Raw genomic sequence first — 23,689 nt, 5'->3', positions numbered from 1 at the left:
CCTCCCACCACTCTCTCTCTCCCCCTATCTCCTCTCCCCACCACCCTCTCTTTCTATCTATCCCCTCTTCCCACCACTCTCTCTCCCCCATCTCCTCTCCCCACCACTCTCTATATTTCTATCTATCCCCTCTCCCCACCACTCTCTCTCTTCCCCTATCTCCTCTCACCACCACTTTGTCACTTTCTATATCCCCTCTCCCCACTACTCTCTCTTTCTATCTATCCCCTCTCCCCACCACTCTCTCTTTCTATCTATCCCATCCTCCCACCACTCTCTCTCTCCCCCTATCTCCTCTCCTCACCACTCTCTCTCCCCCTATCTATCTCCTCTCCCCACCACTCTCTCTCCCCATATCTATCTCCTCTCCCCACCACTCTCTCTCCCCCTATCTATCTCCTCTCCCCACCACTCTCTCTCCCCCATCTATGCCCTCTCCCCACCACTCTCTCTCCCCCTATATATCTCCTTTTCCCACCACTCTTTCTCCCCTATCTATCTCCTCTCCCACCACTCTCTCTCCCATCACTCTCTCTCCCTATCTATCTCCTCTCCCACCACTCTCTCTCCTCCTATCAATCTACTCTCCCCACCACTCTCTCTCCCCCGCTCCCCCATCTATCTCCTCTCCCCACCACCCACGCCATTACAGTATCCCCCCCATTACAGTATTCCCTTTTCCCACCACTCTCTCTCTATCCCCTCTCCCACCTCTCTCTCTATCTATCTATCTATCTATCTATCTATCTATCTATCTATCTATCTATCTATCTATCTATCTATCCGATCCCCACTCTAAAGTGTATTCCTCAAAAGTTATCCTCCCTATAGCCCCTGGTAGCCGTGAGCGAATCAGAAAGCAAATGTTTGTTTAATGTTAATGACAGCCAGCTGCTCGGTCCGGCACCTTTCAGAATGACTGTGGGTCTCATTTGTGGGCTAATATAAGAGACAGACACACAATGGCGTTGTCCCAAATTGCACCCCATTGCCTACATAGTGCCATTAGGGTGCCATTTGGGACACAGACAATGGCTTCAGAAGATGGCACTGTACCGCATCAATACCAACAATACAATACAAGCAACAGTGTTCCAATAATAACATGCACAAATAAAAATGTGAAATTAATTTAAATCAAAAAGCCAGTGACAATATTGTCTTTTCAAACATATCCCTGCTTATTGTTTTTCCCCCTTATTTAACAGCAAATTACCAACAGCGATTCCGGTCGAGCCCAATCGCACGTTACATTCTAAACGCCTCCTGAACAAACAGCCTTTTCTTACAGTGTGCATCCCAAATGGCACCTTACTCCCTATATAGTGCACTACTTTTGACCAGTGTCCTATGTAGGGATAGAGTGCCGTTGAAGACGAAGAAAGAATGTTTGAACTCAAATTCAGCATTTCCTTAAGTCCACACGATTAGCCTTTGACTAGGTCTACAAAACAGGCCAGTCGGGGCCAGGGACGCTGATAACAGCAATATAGTCTCTCTTGCTAGATAACAACCTAATTTTCTCAATTATTCCCTCACAAGAACAACAAAAAGAGAGGGGGAAAATGCAATCAACTCAAAACAGATACAATGTGCCCTGTGGAGAAACTGCTAGGGCAATTCTAAATACTACAGTCACACACATAACCTGTTATAATGTACTGGACCCTAAACAGCACCTGTTGTAGTGATGTGAAATGGCACCTTATTCCACTTACAGTACATAGGCATTAGGGTGACATTTGGGATGCAAAATCAGTAAAGAGTCTGTAATTATAAGCTGCACTTTCATAAATACAAACACACAAACATTTCAACTGTTCGTCTTTTGGAAAACCACCCGGAGAAAATAGCTGTGAATTTATGGACCAAAGTACAACATGTTTTATTTATATATAAATGAATATAAAAATGAATAAATAATCAAATACCACATTCTCACAATGAAAAATAATAGATTTTTTTTATATACATCATGAAATATACCATTTTATTTTTAAATGATTCAAGAATGTCACGTTCTGACCTTAGCTCTTTTATTATGTCTTTGTTTTAGTTTGGTCAGGGCTTGAGTTGGGTGGGTTGTCTATGTTCTGTTTTCTACGTTGTGTTTGCGTTTGGCCTGGTATGATTCTCAATCAGAGACAGATGTCGTTAGTTGTCTCTGATTGAGAATCATACTTAGGTAGCTTTTTCCCCACTTGTGTTTTGTGGGTGTTTATTTCCTGTTCTGTGTTTTATTTTACCGCTCAGGACTGTTTGTTTGTCGTTTTATTGTTTTTGTTTCAGTGTTCACTATTCATATTAAAAATCAAGATGGACACTTACCACGCTGCGCTTTGTCCTCTCCTTCATACGACGACCGTTACAAAGAATAAGTGCTGCATTATTGTGAAATATTTTTTCATTGTCACTTTTCAAAATAATGTTACCATATTTAATTGAATAATCATACATAGTATTTCCCAGTGACTTTTTCATTAGAACATTTCATAATGACACCTTATCACAGTATGTATTTCTAGATTTCATGGCCTTTTTCACTTCATGGCCTTTTTCACGTTCTGACCTTAGTTCCTTTGCTATGTCTTTGTTTTAGTTTGGTCAGGGCGTGAGTTGGGTGTGTTGTCTATGTTGTTTTTTCTATGTTGTGGTTTTGTGTTTGGCCTGGTTTGGTTCTCAATCAGAGGCAGGTGTCGTTCGTTGTCTCTGATTGAGAATCATACTTAGGTAGCCTTTTCCCACCTGTGTTTTGTGGGTAATTTTTTCCTGTTTAGTGTTTTTTCCATTCACCTTACGGGACTGTTCATTTGTCGTTTGTTGTTTTGTTCAGTGTTCAGTTATTTTATTAAAAATATGAACACTTACCACGCCGCGCTTTGGTCCTCACCTTTTTCCACCACAGACGATCGTTACATCATGGCCTTTTTCACTTCATGGCAACTCTTTCCATAACCACAATTTGTCAATCAATGCAAGTGGGCAAGGTCAAGTAGGTAGGTCATTGGTTCAAAGCCCTTGAACAAAATTGCAAGGAAAAAGTAGTGGCCTTGTGTTTTAGATGATTGTCCTGCTGAAAGGTGAATTTGTCTTCCAGTGTCTTTTGGAAATCAGAGAGAACCAGGTTTTCCTCTAGGGTTTTGCCTGTGCCTAGTCCTTGCCAATGACAAGCATACCCATAACATGGTGCAGTTGTCACCATGCTTGAAAATATGAAGAGTGGTGTACAGTGATGTATTGTGTTGGATTAGCCCAAACATAATGCTTTGCATTCAGGACATTAAGCAGATTTCATTGACACATCTTTTGCAGTTTAACTGTAGTGCCTTATTGCAAACAGGATGCATGTTGAGGACACTTTTCTTTGTGGGGGGGGTTACCCCCTTTTTCTCCCAATTTCAATCTTGTCTCATCTCTGCAATTCCCCAATGGGCTCGGGAATGGTGAAGTCATGCATCCTCCAAAACATGACGCGCTAAACCGCACTCCTTAACACCTGCCCAGATCTGTAGTGACTCGGGAGGCCCTGTCTTGGAATATTTTTTACTCTGTACATGTTTCCTTGTTTTTACTCTGTCATTTAGGTTAGTATTGTGGAGTAACTACAACGTTGTTGATCTATCCTCAGTTTTCTCCAATGACAGTCATTAAACTCCGTAACTGTTAAAAAATATAGAATAACAAAAAATATAGTGCCTAACGTCAAAGATATCGCTGAAGTCGATCTCGTGTTGCCCTATTTTGGATGTAGATGGATGAAACAATGGATGAAAACCACAAACCTATATCAGAGCGTTGGACCTACAGTCGTGGCCAAAAGTTTTGAGAATGACACAAATATAAATGTTCATAAAGTCTGCTGCCTCAGTTTGTAGAATGGCAATTTGCATATACTTCAGAATGTTATGAAGAGTGATCAGATGAATTGCAATTAATTGCAAAGTCCCTATTTGCCATGCAAATGAACTGAATCACAAAAAAACATTTCCACAGCACTTTCAGCCCTGCCACAAAAGGACCAGCTGACATAATAATAATAATAATAATAATATGCCATTTAGCAGACGCTTTTATCCAAAGCGACTTACAGTCATGTGTGCATACATTGTACGTATGGGTGGTCCCGGGAATCGAACCCACTACCCTGGCGTTACAAGTGCCATGCTCTACCAACTGAGCTACAGAACCACTATCATGTCAGTGATTCTCTCGTTAACACAGGAGTGAGTGTTGACGAGGACAAGGCTGGAGGTCACTCTGTCATGCTGATTGAGTTTGAATAACAGACTGGACGCTTCAAAAGGAGGGTGGTGCTTGGAATCATTGTTTTTCCTCTGTCAATCATAGTTACCTGCAAGAAAACACGTGCCGTCATCATTGCTTTGCACAAAAAGGATATTGCTGCCAGGAAGATTGCACCTAAATTAACCATTTATCGGATCATTAAGAACTTCAAGGAGAGCGGTTCAATTGTTGTGGAGAAGGCTTCTGTCTCCTAAAGTTGATTCAGCTGCAAAATCGGGGCACCACCAGTACAGAGCTTGCTCAGGAATGGCAGCAGGCAGGTGAGAGTCCATCTGCACGCACAGTGAGGCGAAGACTTTTGGAGGATGGTCTGGTGTCAAAGAAGCCACTTCTCTCCAGGAAAAACATCAGGCACAGACTGATATTCTGCAAAAGGTACAGGGATTGGACTGCTGAGGACTGGGGTAAAGCCATTTTCTCTGATGAATCCCCTTTCCGATTGTTTGGGGCATCCGGAAAAAAAGCTTGTCCGGAGAAGACAAGGTGAGCGCTACCATCAGTCCTGTGTCATGCCAACAGTAAAGCATCCTGAGACCATTCATGTGTGGGGTTGCTTCTCAGCCAAGGCAGTGGGCTCACTCACAATTTTGCCTAAGAACACAGCCATGAATAAAGAATGGTACCAACACATCTTCCGAGAGCAACTACTGCTAACCATCCAGGAACAGTTTGGTGACGAACAATGCCTTTTCCAGCATGATAGAGCACCTTGCCATAAGGCAAAAGTGATAACTAAGTGGCTCGGGGAACAAAACATCAATATTTTGGGTCCATGGCCAGGAAACTCCCCAGACCTTAATCCCATTGAGAACTTGTGGTCAATCCTCAAGAAGCGGGTGGACAAACAAAAACCCACAAATTCTGACATGCTCCAAGCATTGATTATGTGAGAATGGGCTGCCATCAGTCAGGACGTGGCTCAGAAGTTAATTGACAGCATGCCAGAGGGGATTGCAGAGGTCACTGCAAATATTGACTGTTTGCATCAACTTCATGTAATTGTCAATAAAAGCCTTTGACACTTATGAAATGCTTGTAATTATACTTCAGTATTCCATAGTAACATCTGACAAAAATATCTAAAGACACTGAAGCAGCAAACTTTGTGGAAATTAATATTTGTGTCATTCTCAAAACTTGTACTTGCCCACTTGCATTGATTGACATATCTCCTGCGATTATGGAACTAGTGGCCATGAAATGAAAAATGCCATGAAAAGAAAAAGCCATGAAATTCAGAAGGCGCCATTATGAAATTATAAATGTTCTAATGAAAAAAGCCATTGGGAAATACAACTATTATTATGAAATTAAATATGTAAAAAACAGTAAGTGACATTATGAAAAAATATTTCAGAATAATGCAGCACATACAGTGCCTTGCGAAAGTATTCGGCCCCCTTGAACTTTGCGACCTTTTGCCACATTTCAGGCTTCAAACATAAAGATATAAAACTGTATTTTTTTGTGAAGAATCAACAACAAGTGGGACACAATCATGAAGTGGAACGACATTTAATGGATATTTCAAACTTTTTTAACAAATCAAAAACTGAGAAATTGGGCGTGCAAAATTAGTCAGCCCCCTTAAGTTAATACTTTGTAGCGCCACTTTTTGCTGCGATTACAGCTGTAAGTCGCTTGGGGTATGTCTCTATCAGTTTTGCACATCGAGAGACTGACATTTTTTCCCATTCCTCCTTGCAAAACAGCTCGAGCTCAGTGAGGTTGGATGGAGAGCATTTGTGGACAGCAGTTTTCAGTTCTTTCCACAGATTCTCGATTGGATTCAGGTCTGGACTTTGACTTGGCCATTCTAACACCTGGATATGTTTATTTTTGAACCATTCCATTGTAGATTTTGCTTTATGTTTTGGATCATTGTCTTGTTGGAAGACAAATCTCCGTCCCAGTCTTAGGTCTTTTGCAGACTCCATCAGGTTTTCTTCCAGAATGGTCCTGTATTTGGCTCCATCCATCTTCCCATCAATTTTAACCATCTTCCCTGTCCCTGCTAAAGAAAAGCAGGCCCAAACCATGATGCTGCCACCACCATGTTTGACAGTGGGGATGGTGTGTTCAGGGTGATGAGCTGTGTTGCTTTTACGCCAAACATAACGTTTTGCATTGTTGCCAAAAAATTCAATTTTGGTTTCATCTGACCAGAGCACCTTCTTACACATGTTTGGTGTGTCTCCCAGGTGGCTTGTGGCAAACTTTAAACGACACTTTTTATGGATATCTTTAAGAAATGGCTTTCTTCTTGCCACTCTTCCATAAAGGCCAGATTTGTGCAATATACGACTGATTGTTGTCCTATGGACAGAGTCTCCCACCTCAGCTGTAGATCTCTGCAGTTCATCCAGAGTGATCATGGGCCTCTTGGCTGCATCTCTGATCAGTCTTCTCCTTGTATGAGCTGAAAGTTTAGAGGGACGGCCAGGTCTTGGTAGATTTGCAGTGGTCTGATACTCCTTCCATTTCAATATTATCGCTTGCACAGTGCTCCTTGGGATGTTTAAAGCTTGGAAAATCTTTTTGTATCCAAATCCGGCTTTAAACTTCTTCACAACAGTATCTCGGACCTGCCTGGTGTGTTCCTTGTTCTTCATGATGCCCTCATGCGCTTTTAACGGACCTCTGAGTCTATCACAGTTCAGGTGCATTTATACGGAGACTTGACTACACACATGTGGATTGTATTTATCATCATTAGTCATTTAGGTCAACATTAGATCATTCAGAGATCCTCACTGAACTTCTGGAGAGAGTTTGCAAGTAAAGGGGCTGAATAATTTTGCACGCCCAATTTTTCAGTTTTTGATTTGTTAAAAAAGTTTGAAATATCCAATAAATGTCGTACAAAATACAGTTTTATATCTTTATGTTTGAAGCCTGAAATGTGGCAAAAGGTGGGGGGCCGAATACTTTCGCAAGGCACTGTATTCTTAAATCATTTAAAAAGATAATTTATTAATTATATATTAATGTATTTATATTTAGTACTTTGGTCTTCCATATGAAGTAGCCAATTAAATGCCTACTAGGGTATTCTGTATGAATTACATTTTATTTGAATTAATTAATGACATTTTATTTTAGTGTCAAATTGCCAACTGGCAACCCATCCATTATGGGATTAATTGACACATAAGCAAACATTACAATAATTCACTATGGTAATTAAATGATAATTCTGTTTGTAACCTATTAATTGACCATTGGTTAATGTGGATTGTTTTCCCCAAACAGACTGGTAGTAGATCACTAATACACGACTTAAAAATAATAAATCAAATAAAAGACTTGGTACAGCACCATTTCATTTAATAGTCAGAATTCCTCATTGAGGGAAATACAATTGAAAGCTGCTGATTCTAACATCAGTAAATGGGATTGCCCCAGCAGTTATCATACAGTATTAGAATTTAAAGGAAGCTAATGTATTCTTCTTGAATAGGTTGTCTCTTATTATTGGTTGAGATCTCCTCCAGGACCTGTATTCATAAAGTGTCTCAGGGTGGGAGTGCTGATCCTAAAATGGCCACTTTAATCATGATAAAAATGCATTTTAAAATGATACAAAGCATGTTAAACATCCTTACTCCCAATTACATTTCTATGTGAGAATTGCCAGAACAATCTGAGATACCCCAAATATTTTGGGGGCTGTCCGTGTATGGAATCACCCTAGTGCACTGTGTAGGGAATAGAGTGCCATTTGGGACATAGACAGTGCCAGCCTCAATTCACAGCGGTTTCTCCCCAGCATCTCTTCCTACTTACCTTCCTCTCTCATGACAAGAGTTGACCTCTCAGGGGTCAAGGCTACAGCGGCTAATGGACGAGAGATGTTTAAATGATATATGGCATGTACATGTGAGACCCCTTCGGGAAGAGCGTCGGAGAGAGCTGGTTTGAATTTGCAGGTTTAAATAGTTTCAGACAAGAGAGAGTGTTAGATGTGCTGGTAAACTGTACAAAATCGAACCATCGAAGATTCTCTATCCTGCCTAACAAATTATTCTGACATACGATTCTTAGGATGATTTTAGAAAAGTGTGAATGTGTGACTATGACAGTACAGCCACAAAATTTGACAGAGCAAAAATACAAATGTTTCCTAGATTTCTAGATACCTCAGAGCGGTTTGAAGTGCCACTACAACACTTATTATTCTTTTACTATAATTTAGAAATCTCTCAGCTTTTATTTTATTTGTTAAGAACTTTGAAATTCATTCCTCTGTAAGAAATGTGCTTTACAAATAAAATACTTTGAATTAAACCCAATATTGTGGAAAATTGAAACAAAAATACTTATTAGAAATACTTACACATATACTGTATATGTCGAACATATCAAGACCACATACTGTTGCACCATGGGGGCTCCTGCAAAGTGTGTAGAAATGTGACATCTCACAGCATTCATTCCTCTCAGAAGCACAGGGCCAGTCTATAGCTGTACTGTGGATTATCTTTCAAACACAAGTAATGTTACTGTACATGAGGCCAGTGGTATCACATGACTAAATATCTTCTTACAAAAAATAAACACATGAATATCTGGTTTACACAAGCAGGATCAAATACTTCTTAACACCTGCACGCTTAACCCGGAAGCCAGATACGGTAGTTAAAACATTTTTTTATCCAAGACTGGGAGCTTCTAATGAGCAGCAACACACACCAGCTGCCTTGTCACTCAGACATTTAAGATGAAATATCTTTTACATCCCCATGAATAAAAACACAGGGGGTTGAATCGCTGTAAGAGGGAGAGGAGTGAGACGTATAAAATCACAAGTCGCATCCCAAACGTCACCCTATTCACTACATAACGGTTGACATAATGTATTACTGTTGACCAGAACTGTATTCTAAAGTGCTGCACTATGTAGGGAATAGGGTTCCATTTGGGTCCCAGACCCACATCTCCCCATATTCCTCCTGAGTGGGGCTAACGAAGGCATTTAGATTACGTGCGTCTCCCCCATCTGTGACGTCTCACTCCTGTTTCATCCTCTCCTGTTGTTAGCCCAAGCCTCTAACCCCCCTCACCCCGCAGTTCCAATCCAGAAGATATAGATTTCAAATCAATAGCGATCATTCACACTGCAGGTGAAAACAATGCTGGATGGGTTTGCCTTGTAAGACGAGATGCACATATTAATACAATTTTCCAAAAAGGTATCCTGGCTAACCTGTAAACATTGAAAGTCCCTGAGCTCTTCAGTAAGGTCATTCTACCGCCAATGTTTGTCTATGGAGATTGCATGGCGGTGTGCTAGATTTTATATATCTGTCAGAAACGGGTGTGGCGGACATGGCCTAATCCACTAATTTGAAGGGGTGTCCACATACACTATATACTGTATTCAAAAGTATGTACATAGACTGAGTTGTGCTTACATTACGGTGAATACGTATATATTTATGTACACGGATACTAGGTTATGCACAGTGAATACATATAGATTTATGTGCATGGATACTCGGTTATGCACAGTGAATAAATATAGATTTATGTACACGGATACTTGGTTATGCACAGTGAATACATATAGATTTATGTACACGGATACTCAGTTATGCACAGTGAATACATATAGATTTATGTACATGGATACTCGGTTATGCACGGTGAATACATATAGATTTGTGTACACGGATACTCTGTTATGCACAGTGAATACATATAGATTTAAGTATGTACACGGATACTCCGTTATGCACAGTGAACACATATAGATTTAAGTATGTACACGGATACTCAGTTATGCACAGTGAACACATATAGATTTATGTGCATGGATACTCAGTTATGCACAGTGAACACATATAGATTTAAGTATGTTCACGGATACTCAGTTATGCACAGTGAACACATATAGATTTAAGTATGTTCACGGATACTCAGTTATGCACAGTGAACACATAGAGACAAACAGCAGACAGCAGCTTTACATGCCTCTGTCCCTACAGCGAGTTTTTACCCAGGGGTCCCTAATGATGGTCCCTGTGACAATGAGCTAGCAGCATTACCATGGTGTCTGACTCTGCAGCTTCATGTCTGAACCACAGTACATCTCTTGTATTCCAAATGGCACCCTATTCTCTACATAGGGCTCTGGTCAAAAGTAGTGCACTATGTGCCCTGGTCAAACGTAGTGCACTAAATAGGGAATAGGGTGCCATTTGGAACACAAGAGATGTATTGCGGTTCAGACATGAAGCCTCTGTGTTCCTACTAGAAGATGGCTGCTCAGCACACAGCGGTGCTGCCGACTGCTGAGCAGCTCAGACCAGATAACTCTCAATCCACTGGCTACATCCTCATTCTCTCGGCTAACACTTTGCACCACAGGCCAGACAGCACCTCTTAGCTGTACTCAGAGGTGTTAGGGGAGTTTGGACATGATCGCCACATCCAGCTCTAGCAGCATCCAGCCCTAACCCCAGCAGCATCCAGCCCTTCCCCAGCAGCATCCAGCCCTAACTCCAGCAGCATCCAGCCCTAACCCCAGCAGCATCCAGCCCTTCCCCAGCAGCATCCAGCCCTAACCCCAGCAGCACCCAGCCCTATCCCCAGCAGCATCATCCAGCCCTATCCCCAGCAGCATCCAGCCCTAATCCCAGAAGCACCGAGCCCAACCCCAGCAGCATCCAGCCCTATTTCCAGCAGCATCCAGGCCTATTCCCAGCAGCATCCAGCAATATACCCAGCAGCATCCAGCCCTACCCCAGCAGCATCCAGCCCTATTCACAGCAGCATCCAGCCCTATTTCCAGAAGCATCCAGCCCTATTCCCAGCAGCATCCAGCCCTATTCCCAGAAGCATCCAGCCCTATTCCCAACAGCATCCAGCCCTATTCCCAGCAGCATCCAGCCCTATTCCCAACAGCATCCAGCCCTATTCCCAGCAGCATCCAGCCTTGTTCCCAGCAGCATCCAGCCCTATTCCCAGCAGCATCCAGCCCTGTCCTCAGCAGCATCCATCCCTAGCAGCATCCAGCCCAATTCCCAGCAGCATCCAGCCCTGTACTCAGCAGCATCCACCCCCAGCAGCATCCAGCCCTATTCCCAGAAGCATCCAGCCCTATTCCCAGCAGCACCAGCCCTATTCCCAGCAGCATCCAGCCCTATACCCAGCAGCATCCAGCCCTATTCCCAGCAGCACCCAGCCCTATTCCCAGCAGCATCCAGCCCTATTACCAGAAGCATCCAGCCCTATTCCCAGCAGCATCCAGCCCTATTCCCAACAGCATCCAGCACTACCCCCAGCAGCATCCAGCCATATTCCCAGTAGCATCCAGCCTTGTTCCCAGCAGCATCCAGCCCTATTCCCAGCAGCATCCAGCCCTGTCCTCAGCAGCATCCATCCCCAGCAGCATCCAGCCCTATTCCCAGCAGCATCTAGCCCTATTCCCAGCAGCATCCAACCCTATTCACAGCAGAATCCAGCCCTATCCCCAGCAGCATCCAGCCCTATTTCCAGCAGCATCCAGCCCTATTTCCAGAAGCATCCAGCCCTATTCCCAGCAGCATCCAGCCCTGTCCTCAGCAGCATCCAGCCCCAGCAGCATCCAGCCCTATTCGCAGCAGCATCCATCCTCAGCAGCATCCAGCCCTATTCCCAGCATCATCCAGCCCTATTCCCTAGAAGCATCCAGCCCTATTCCCAGCAGCATCCAGCCCTATTCCCAACAGCATCCAGCCCTATTCCCAGCAGCATCCAGCCCTATTCCCAGCAGCATCCAGCCTTGTTCCCAGCAGCATCCAGCCCTATTCCCAGCAGCATCCAGACCTGTCCTCAGCAGCATCCATCCCTAGCAGCATCCAGCCCAATTCCCAGCAGCATCCAGCCCTGTACTCAGCAGCATCCACCCCCAGCAGCATCCAGCCCTATTCCCAGAAGCATCCAGCCCTATTCCCAGCAGCACCAGCCCTATTCCCAGCAGCATCCAGCCCTATTCCCAGCAGCACCAGCCCTATTCCCAGCAGCACCCAGCCCTATTCCCAGCAGCATCCAGCCCTATTACCAGAAGCATCCAGCCCTATTCCCAGCAGCATCCAGCCCTATTCCCAACAGCATCCAGCACTACCCCCAGCAGCATCCAGCCATATTCCCAGCAGCATCCAGCCTTGTTCCCAGCAGCATCCAGCCCTAATCCCAGCAGCATCCAGCCCTGTCCTCAGCAGCATCCATCCCCAGCAGCATCCAGCCCTATTCCCAGCAGCATCTAGCCCTATTCCCAGCAGTATCCAACACTATTCACAGCAGAATCCAGCCCTATCCCCAGCAGCATCCAGCCCTATTTCCAGCAGCATCCAGCCCTATTTCCAGAAGCATCCAGCCCTATTCCCAGCAGCATCCAGCCCTGTCCTCAGCAGCATCCAGCCCCAGCAGCATCCAGCCCTATTCGCAGCAGCATCCATCCTCAGCAGCATCCAGCCCTATTCCCAGCATCATCCAGCCCTATTCTCAACAGCATCCAGCCCTATCCCCAGCAGCATCCAGTCCCAGCAGCATCCACCCCTCCCCAGCAGCATCCAGCCCAACCCCAGCAGCATCCAGCCCTACCCCCAGCAGCATCCAGGCCCAGCAGCATCCACCCCTCCCCAGCAGCATCCAGCCCAACCCCAGCAGCATCCAGCCCTATTCCCAGCAGCATCCAGCCCTGTCCTCAGCAGCATCCAGCCCTATTCCCAGCAGCACCCAGCCCTATACCCAGCAGCATCCAGCCCTACCCCAGCAGCATCCAGCCCTATTCACAGCAGCATCCAGCCCTATTTCCAGAAGCATCCAGCCCTATTCCCAGCAGCATCCAGCCCTGTCCTCAGCAGCATCCAGCCCCAGCAGCATCCAGCCCTATTCGCAGCAGCATCCATCCTCAGCAGCATCCAGCCCTATTCCCAGCAGCATCCAGCCCTATTCCCAGCATCATCCAGCCCTATTCCCAGAAGCATCTAGCCCTGTACTCAGCAGCATCCACCCCCAGCAGCATCCAGCCCTATTCCCAGAAGCATCCAGCCCTATTCCCAGCAGCACCAGCCCTATTCCCAGCAGCATCCAGCCCTATTACCAGAAGCATCCAGCCCTATTCCCAGCAGCATCCAGCCCTACCCCCAGCAGCATCCAGCCCTATTCCCAGCAGCATCCAGCCTTGTTCCCAGCAGCATCCAGCCCTATTCCCAGCAGCATCCAGCCCTGTCCTCAGCAGCATCCATCCCCAGCAGCATCCAGCCCTATTCCCAGCAGCATCTAGCCCTATTCCCAGCAGCATCCAACCCTATTCGCAGCAGAATCCAGCCCTATTCCCAGCAGCATCCAGCCCTATTCCCAGCAGCATCCAGCCCTATTCCCAGAAGCATCCAGCCCTATTCCCAGCAGCATCCAGCCCTATTCCCAACAGCTTCCAGCCCTATCCCCAGCAGCATCCAGCCCTATTCCCAGCAGCATCCAGCCTTGTTCCCAGCAGCATCCAGCCCTATTCCCAGCAGCATCCAGCCCTGTCCTCAGCAGCATCCATCCCCAGCAGCATCCCCAGCAGCATCCAGCCCTATTCCCAGAAGCATCCAGCCCTATTCCCAGCAGCATCCAGCCCTATTCCCAGCAGCATCCACCTCTCCCCAGCACTACACCATACCATACAGTCCTACTGCGTGCATAAAACACAGAGACAAAGAGACAGAGACAGAGAGAGTGCATGAGAGAGATTGAGTTTATGCACGCCCATGCATGGAAGTATCTGTGTGTGAGAGACAGAGAAGATGACATAATCAGGAACCCGTAATGTATAGTATTCCATAACACACCCTTCCCTTCGCCCCTCAACAAAATGGTGAGTGTAAACAGACCAGAACCATGAAGCTAGCATCTCAAAGCTGTCAAGGACAGCAGAGTCATCTTCTTGGAAGAATGATTAACTATTAAACTGTGTCCACTGTCCTGACAGGTGCCACTTTATATAATGTTTTCATACCCTACATTACTCATCTCATATGTATATACTGTATATACTGTACTCTATACCATCTACTGCATCTTGCCATATTGATGTAATGTATCACTAGCCATTTTAAACAATGCCACTTTATACGTTTTCATACCCTACATTACTCATCTCATATGTATATACTGTACTCTATACCATCTACTGCATCTTGCCTATGCCGTTCGGGCATCACTCATTCATATATTTTTATGTACATATTCGTATTCATTCCTTTACACTTGTGTGTATATGGTAGTTGTTGTGAAATTGTTAGGTTATATTACTTGTTAGATATTACTGCATAGTCGGAACTAGATGCACAAGCATTTCGCTACACTCGCATTAACATCTGCTAACCATGTGTATGTGACAAATACATTTGATTTGATGTAGGTGTCCATCTATGATGAATAGAATTAAGAAAAGACAGTAATAAAATCAGTGATACTCTCATGCATTCAATTACACTAGATACACTATGTATTCAGTCTCGTGCTACTGCTCACTTGTTCTTCTCTTTTCCATGTGTTTTATTCTAAGAAATATATAATTACTAGACAGACCATCGATAGTAAATTGCACTTTTGAACAGTCTGTTGAATATCATGTGGTGGCAGGATTTGTGAGAAAGAAAAGGCTTCCAACTGCTTGTAAATGGTTGTCCTTGGCAAGAATCTTCATCCTGACAGCTGTTGATAACACCATGCTTCCCTTGTCTTGTTTGTTGTACTTTTTCACTCATAGGAAATAAGTCATTAGCCTGTTAAATCACTCCTCCATGACAATAGGTATTACTTATTATTTCCAGAGAAAAATATGAAAATCTTATATTCTTGATTAGTACATTCTGAATACAAAAACGTTACAATTTGAACTCAATGGGCACTTTTGGCCATTAAACTCATCAATCAGCCATCCATTCATTCATTCATTCATCCCCAGAAGTAATATCCAACTGACCGATCAACTGACCTCTTGTTTACAGGTCATATTTCAACCAGGGGAGATATGTCAGTAGTATATTTCATCCTATGGGCAGAGGTGGATCCCAGGACGTGCATGCTGTATGCCATTTGTGACCACTCATCACTGTCCTGCTGCTGTCAGACAGATTATACTGTTGTTTGAACATTTTTCACAGCGGCACGGAAACACCTGTGCCTTTATGCATTTGAAAAAGCAGTGCGCTTCATAGGGAACAGGGTGTAATTCGGGAGTCAGCACGCAACCTATTTTTAGTGTTCTGTGACAGCCTTCCTCCACACTTCAACCTGACTATAGCGTTTATCACCGGCATGGGTCTTATAAGTCAGTAAATAAATAGTACAGTAAATAGCTAAATGCTGGCAGCTGTAGAATACAGACTGACAAATCAGTTAAAACAGGTCATGAGGTTTCTTGAACACTTAAATTAACTCCTGGGTCATTTTAACTGCATCATTCATAACGGAATCAGTCACATCGATCGTTTTGCAAACGTGTTTCCTCAATGAAGATACCTGAGACCATTCACCGCAAACCTCATCAATTAAATCAGCTTGAGTGAGCGCTGCAGTTTTGGACTCTGACTTTCAACCTGCTTCTACGTTGACAAGGTAACGTGATGTTTATATAATATCCTCGATATCACCTCTCTCGCCTCCTCAATCAATCACTGCTATGCCATGCCCATGCACCCAACCTGGACTCAGAGTATTTTGTATTATTCTGTACGTAAATCCGAGACACTCCATTTAGTATGATATGTTACTTTTTGATGGATGTCCATCGTCTATTTTGTAGATATGTTACAAATTACAATTTGTATGATATTAATTATGTGAGAAATGGTGGTGTGGAAATCCCATTAAAACAGCTCAATACATTAGAGGTGCTGAAGAGGCTTGTTTTCGGTTGCTTGTACAGTACATTTGTATTTAGAACTTTCTTGGAAGTATATAGTGGCCGTAACGGGAGTAAATGAATATAGTTGCACAGCGAAACTCCATATCTGGTGATCAACGAACGTATTTTGACATTAGAATGCTTGCAGAGCTGGTGAAAGGGAGTTTGAATAGGAGCTTTTGGGGCGTTAGAGAGGCTCTACCGCACAGATACTCGTTCAGGCTGTTTTGTGATACCCTACCTTGTTCAGTTTATTTCAGATTTAACCATCAGCTAAATCAATCTTGACAGGCTTCTGTATACATTGGTGTAAAGTACTTAAGTAAAAATACTACTTAAGTCCTATTTTGGGATATCTGTACTTTACTTTTGACAACTTTTACTTTTACTTCACTACATTCCTAATGAAAATGATGTACTTTTTACACAATACATTTCCCTGACACCCAAAAGTACTCATTACATTTTGAATGCTTAGCAAGACAGGGAAATTGTCTAATTCACTTGATCAAAATAACATCCCTGGTCATCCCTACTGCCTCTGATCTGGTGGACTCACTAAACAGAGAACATCCCTGGTCATCCCTGCAGCCTCTGATCTGGTGGACTCACTAAACAGAGAACATCCCTGGTCATCCCTACTGCCTCTGATGTGGTGGACTCACTAAACAGAGAACATCCCTGGTCATCCCTGCAGCCTCTGATCTGGTGGACTCACTAAACAGAGAACATCCCTGGTCATCCCTGCAGCCTCTGATCTGGTGGACTCACTAAACAGAGAACATCCCTGGTCATCCCTGCAGCCTCTGATCTGGTGGACTCACTAAACAGAGAACATCCCTGGTCATCCCTGCAGCCTCTGATCTGGTGGACTCACTAAACAGAGAACATCCCTGGTCATCCCTACTGCCTCTGATGTGGTGGACTCACTAAACAGAGAACATCCCTGGTCATCCCTGCAGCCTCTGATCTGGTGGACTCACTAAACAGAGAACATCCCTGGTCATCCCTGTAGCCTCTGATCTGGTGGACTCACTAAACAGAGAACATCCCTGGTCATCCCTGCAGCCTCTGATCTGGTGGACTCACTAAACAGAGAACATCCCTGGTCATCCCTGCAGCCTCTGATCTGGTGGACTCACTAAACAGAGAACATCCCTGGTCATCCCTACTGCCTCTGATGTGGTGGACTCACTAAACAGAGAACATCCCTGGTCATCCCTACTGCCTCTGATCTGGTGGACTCACTTAACTCATGCTTAGTTTGTAAATGAGTGTTGGAGCATGCCCCTGGCTATGCGTTAAAATTAAAATAAAAACAGGAAAATGGTGTAGTCAAGTATCAAAAACATTTCAAATTCTTTATATTAAGCAAACCAAAGTATATTTAAAGCCAAATACTTTTACTCAAGTAGAATTTTACTGGGGGACTTTCACTTGAGTCATTTTCTATTAAGGTATCTATACTTTTACTCAAGTATGACAATTGGGTACTTTTTCCACCACTGCCTGTACTGAGCTGACAAGGTAAAAATATGTTGTTCTGCCCCTGATCAATTAAGGGGAGATCCGCACCTCTCTGATTCAGAGGGGTTGGGTTAAATATGGAAGACACATTTCAGTTGAAGGCATCCAGTTGTACAACTGACTAGGTTTCCTCCTTTCCTTATTTGTGACAACAATTACATCCTACATCACTGCTATAATGACTGGTTTCCGCTAGTTACCTCAGCCACAAAGTCAAAATTGGCTATAGCCTCATGTAAAAATTAATGAAAACGGTTAGGCGTAAGGGTAGCAGTGTGGTTACGTTAGGGTTAATATTAGGGTTAGTTTTAAAATTACATTGGTCTACCGAGTGGCACAGCGGTCTAAGCCACGGCATCTCAGTGCTAGAAGCATCACTACAGATCCTGGTTCGATTCCAGGTTGTATCACAACCCCCCGTGATTGGGAGTCCCGCATCATCCCGTTCAGGTTTGGCCGGGGTAGGCCATCGTTGGAAATAAGAATTTGTTCTTAATTGACTTGCCTAGATAAATAAAGGTTCAATAAAAAGCAGAGATTATGGAATATTGTTATTTGATCATGAGCTTGTTGCACGTGCGCGGCACCTACTCCAACCACCGCAAATTAAGCTAAAATGGCCCTTTTGCTCATGAATTGAGGATGACAAAATGTGTCAACATTTAAAGACAACAAAATGTAATGACAACATCCGATAGTGTATGCTCCTGTGTTAATGCAACAGTAACCTAACGTTGCAGGCGTAAAATAATGCAACATCAGACAATATCCAGGCATTATACAAGAATAAAAACAAGTTGTGGAACAATGCGCAGATGTAGGCCTACCAACCATTTCCAAATGGAAGCGCTGCCTGTGAGCGCTGCCTGCCGGGCAGTGTAGGCTACACCCCCTTTAACACACAGAGAGAGAGAGACACGCACACGCGCGAACAACCAAAGCGATATGAAACGTTTTATCTATCCCTGAAGCCCAAAGCGAAAGCACATGTAGCCTATGCTACCAAGGACATGGGGCAGAGTGGGTGAATGAGTTTACCTCGGTGTCGTAGATTTTGGTGATGAGTGAAAACTTGTAATTCTGTGACTCTCGTATGTGCTGGATGGCCAGTTGGACAGCGGGCTCGATGCCCTGACTAATGCTGCTCATCAGCGCCGACTCGTTCATCGGCATGAGCACCATGATGGGCAACTTCTCATCATCCCCCGAGAACCAGCTGTTGTCCTGACCGTGCCTCGTATAGTCATTGCAGACCTTGGCTAGCACAGGTTGAAACGCCAAGATGGACAGGAGCAGGCATCCCGACAGAGGCGTCATCTCCCATCCGCAGTGCCTTCGCGACGGGGCCATGCTACTGTGGCGTGCAGGACGACCAAATAAGATCCCACCCAGCTCTCACTGCTCAAACATCGCAAATTCAGGGGCGTCCGAGCCGAGAGGAGAATATAGTAGCCTATTCAAATGGTCCAAACAGTAAAACAGCAACTGTAGCCTAGGTAGGGGGTTCAATAGCAGCGAGCAACCTCGACCCGATTGTAGCCTATCACAGCGAATTTAAAACAGATTTATTCTCGATGACAGGTTTTCTGTAGGATTATTCCAAGGTTCCAGTTTTGGTGTTGCACCATATATGGAAGAAACGAAGGCGCGTTCTGTTGCAGGTGTTATTGGCGTTCTCTCCTCCTGGTCTCCGTGATGCACAAGGTTTCCGCGTTAAAATCTCTCCAACTCAAACACTATCCTCTCAACCTGGTGAAGCAGCGCGAAAATGGCACAAGAACATCACAATTCACAGTCCGTAGGATGCTCAAAAAGCCCAAATAAGACAACTTCAAGATGACAGCGGTCGACCAGAGTCATCCACTCTCGTTGACAGTTGGATACAAATTCACCTCTCGAGTATTTTCACCATCAAGAGACGGCAGAGTAGCCTAATAGAACATCCGTGCCAGCGCACTACAATATATAACCTATTAAGGTCGAAGAGAATAGGGAAATTGTTCTGGAGAGTCTAAATAGAGAATATTCAAAGTAATCTTGATTGCAGCGCGTCCAGAGTGCGCGACACCAGATAGCGTTGGCGTTCTAACAGCCCGCGCGACAGTCAGTGTGTGTGCTAGCTACAGACGATGCTGCTGCTGCGGTTGCCTTATTGCCTCTGAAAAGGCTTCACTTATTTAGAGCTGTCTGCTGCTACTCAGAGCGCGCACGAGTGGGAGCAGCAAAAGAAATGCGGAAAAAGGAAGACAGAGAGGGAGAGGGAGGGTGGGGGACTCAGAGGAGGGGTGGATGGATGGAGCAAGCTCTTGTGTAAGCATCAGCCGCCTGACAGGCAAAGTTGATTTAATGGGCTTTCTGTTTAGCAGAGAGACAGGGTTTCAAACATGCAAGAGGGGTTGTCAAGTGTAGCCGGATGGTCGTTGAACACCACTACAGCAGCTTCCACACTTCTGGGAAAGCTTTCCACTAGATGTTGGAACATTGCTGCAGGGACTTGTATCAATTCAGCCACAAGTGCATTAGTGGGGTTTGGCATTGATGTTGGGTGATTAGGCCGGGCTCGCAGTCGGCGTTGCAATTCATCCCAAAGGTGTTTAATTAGGTTGAGGTCAGGGCGCTGTGCAGGCCGGTCAAGTTCTTCCACACCAATCTCAACAAACTATTTCTGTATGGACCTTGCTTTGTGCACAGGGGCATTGTCATGCTGAAACAGGAAAGGGCCTTCCCCAAAGGACAGAATCGTCTAGAATGTCCTTGTTTGCTATATCTATAATATTTCCCTTCACTGGAACTAAAGGGCCGAGCCTGAACTATGAAAAACAGCCCCAGACCATTATTCCACCTCCACCAAAACCAAACTTTACAGTTGGCAGTATACATTGGGGCTGGTAGAGTTCTCCTGCCATCATCCAAACCCAGATACGTCCATCGGACTGCCAGATGGTGAAGCGTGAGTCATCACCCCAGAGAACGCGTTCCCACTGCTCCAGAGTCCAATGGTGGCAGGCTTTACATCACTCCAGCCGACACTTGGTGTAACCGATGTGAAATGGCTAGCTAGTTAGTGGTGGTGCGCGCTAATAGCTTCTCAATTGGTGATGTCACTCGCTCTGAAACCTGAAGTAGTTGTTCCCCTTGCTCTGCAAGGGCCGTGGCTTTTGTGAAGCGATGGGTAACGATGCTTCGTGGATGACTGTTGTTGTTATGTGCAGAGGGTCCCTGGTTCGAGCGAGGGGACGGAAGCTATACTGTTACATTGGCATTGGGCATGGTGATCTTAGGCTTGTGTGCGGCTGCTCCCGACGAACAGTTCTTGTTGAAGTTGCTTCCAGAGGCAGTTTGGAACTCGGAAGTGAGTGTTGCAACTGAGGAGACTTTTTTTCCGCACTTCAGCACTCAGCGGTCCCATTCTGTGAGCTTGTGTGGTCTAACACTCCGCGGCTAAGCCATTGTTGCTCCTAGACATTTCAACTTGACAATTACTGCACTTACAGTTGACCTGGGCAGCACCAGCAGGACAGACATTTCACGAACTGACGTGTTGGAAAGGTGGCATCTTATGACGGTGCCACGTTGAAAGTCACTGAGCTCTTCAGTAAGGCCATTCTACTGCCAATGTTTGTCTATGGAGATTTGCATGGCTCGTTGCTCGATTTTATACACCAGTCAGCAACGGGTGTGGCTGAAATAGCTGAATCCACTAATTTGAAGGGGAGTCCACATACTTTTCTGTATATAGTGTATTTTCACAATGGCTCTATGGGCTAGCCTACATCTTAAAACCACCCTGATCTCATAGAGCAGACGCAACATAATAAACATAAATCCAGGTCACTGAAATTAGTATGATATGTTATTTTTAGTATGGTTACATAAGACAGAAGGTAAACTTAAGACAAAGAAGTAGGGTGGTTGGCCGGGGTGGATGGGTAGGCGAACGTCTAGCAACCCAAAAAGTTGCTTGTTCGAATTTCATCACGGACAACTTTAGTATTTTAGCTAATTAGCAACTTTGCAGTTATTTACTACTCTGCAACTACTTAGCATGTTAGCTAAACTTAACCCTAACATTTTAACCTAATTCCTAACACTAACCTTAACCCGTAATACCTAGCCTAGATAACATTAGGCACCTAACCAATGTTAGCCACCTAGCAACATATCATATGTTCAATCAATTCATAACATATTGTACGAACTGTAATTCATAACATATTGTATAAATTGCAAGTCGTAACTTATCATATAAATTGTAATTGGCAAACATATCATATGAAATAGATGATGGACATCCACAAATGAATACATACCATACGAAACGTAGTGTATCGTACTAATTGGAGTGTCCCAGATTTACTTTTACTATGTTACATCTACCCTTCTGTCCAGGTTGCATGCATGTATAACATAGCCTCACCATCACAGAAGGCTGCTGAGGGGAGGACGGCTCATAATAACGGCCGGAACGGAGCAAATGGAATGGCATCAAACACCTGGACACCTGTATGTGATACCAGTCCACCTATTCTACTCCAGTTATTACCACTAGACCGTTCTACCCAATTAAGGTTCCACCAACCTGTACGTCTACATGGACTTAAAATAATTTAACATGACTATGGTAGCCTATGGCTAAAATGATTGCTTTACTCTATATTATATAGGCTATATACATTTCAAAATTGTGTATATTGAATACGTTGAATCACAAGCTAAGCAATCAAGGGATTCCTTTACAGAAGCGCAGTCATGCAGTTTGGTAAATTCATAAATTATCTAAAATATGAGAGCAGAAGAGAATATCGAATGCCACACAAGTGTCACAAGAGACATAAACCAATGCATGTTATGGACCTCTCAGCAGCAGGCAATGGGGGTATTAAAGCTTTGTTAAATAAACACTGCCACCTAGCCTCTTCAAGGCGATTATTCCCCCATTCCATCATACAGTATGGGCAGCCTAATTGTGACTTTGGCTTTAGTGGGCACTGCAATAAAATGTATGCTCACTGTATTTTAAACACAATACGTCTTGAAGGTACACTCTGACAAAAAAATATTTTGTTGTCCCGTTTGAGTCAAGTTTCTAAGGGATGAAGGTGGATGATGACGCTCTCCACATCCTGTATCACTGCGTTAGACACGGCGCTCTCTGCGGGACAAAATTCAGACAGTTTTCCGCTTTCTGTACCACCCACAGAGTTTTGCTCTGCCCAGAGTACCACTGAAGTACCCCCTCATGTGCATTTTACCAGTATGGTCTCGTGAGTCTTCTGAAGTACCCCCTGTTTCCTAGTGCCCCCGGTTGGGAACCACTTGTTAAGTGGTTGTGCGCAAAGGAGGGTAAATGCCTACTGTAGCGTGCCTGTGAAAGCCTTTCACATGCAGTCTTTGTTCCCCATTACCTGTATGTCGCCAAGGGCACTCAATCCCTTTCCAACTTGAAACTACCCACACAAGACTGACTGCATTTCTCCAGCGACATTTGAAGCTGAACAGAACAATAGGCAATTATTTGAAATTGTTTGCTGTAGCCTACACTTCTCCTAAACTGAACATCAAACAGCAATTTGAATCCACCATGCTAGGGGCAACTTCTCTTTCCATGTTTTTTCTCTCATCAATCTACACACAATACCCCATAATAACAAAGCAAAAATAGTTTTTTTAATGTTTGCAAATGTATTACAAATACAAAACTGAAATATCACATGTAATAAGTATTCAGACCCTTTACTCAGTACTTTGCTGAGGCACCTTTGGCAGCGATTACAGCCTCACGTCTTCTTGGGTATGACACTATAAGCTTGGCACACCTGTATTTGCAGAGTTTGTACCATTCTTCTCTGAGGATCCTCTCAAACTCTGTCAGGTTGGATGGGGAGCGTCGCTGCACAGGTATTTTCAGGTCTCTCCAGAGATGTTCGATCGGGTTCAAGTACAGGCTTTGGCTGGGCCACTCAAGGACATTCA

General features: G+C 44.3%; 1 protein-coding gene across 1 annotated transcript in view; it reads right to left on the bottom strand.

Annotated features, from left to right (window-relative positions):
• LOC124012997 (gamma-aminobutyric acid type B receptor subunit 2-like) overlaps window positions 1-19,876 on the bottom strand; it is a 477,346-nt gene extending 457,470 nt beyond the window's left edge. Inside the window, exon 1 of the mRNA XM_046327101.1 lies at window positions 18,755-19,876. Within this exon, the coding sequence (XP_046183057.1) occupies window positions 18,755-19,066 (312 nt within the window). The 5' untranslated portion in view covers window positions 19,067-19,876. The remainder of the gene's footprint in view (window positions 1-18,754) is intronic.
• Between the last annotated feature and the right edge of the window lie 3,813 nt (window positions 19,877-23,689).

The sequence above is a fragment of the Oncorhynchus gorbuscha genome, linkage group LG24, assembly GCF_021184085.1.
Source record: "Oncorhynchus gorbuscha isolate QuinsamMale2020 ecotype Even-year linkage group LG24, OgorEven_v1.0, whole genome shotgun sequence".
Taxonomy (NCBI): Eukaryota; Metazoa; Chordata; class Actinopteri; order Salmoniformes; family Salmonidae; genus Oncorhynchus; species Oncorhynchus gorbuscha.
The sequence above is the reverse complement of the archived record's forward strand: the minus strand, read 5'-3'. Positions and strand labels throughout refer to the sequence as shown.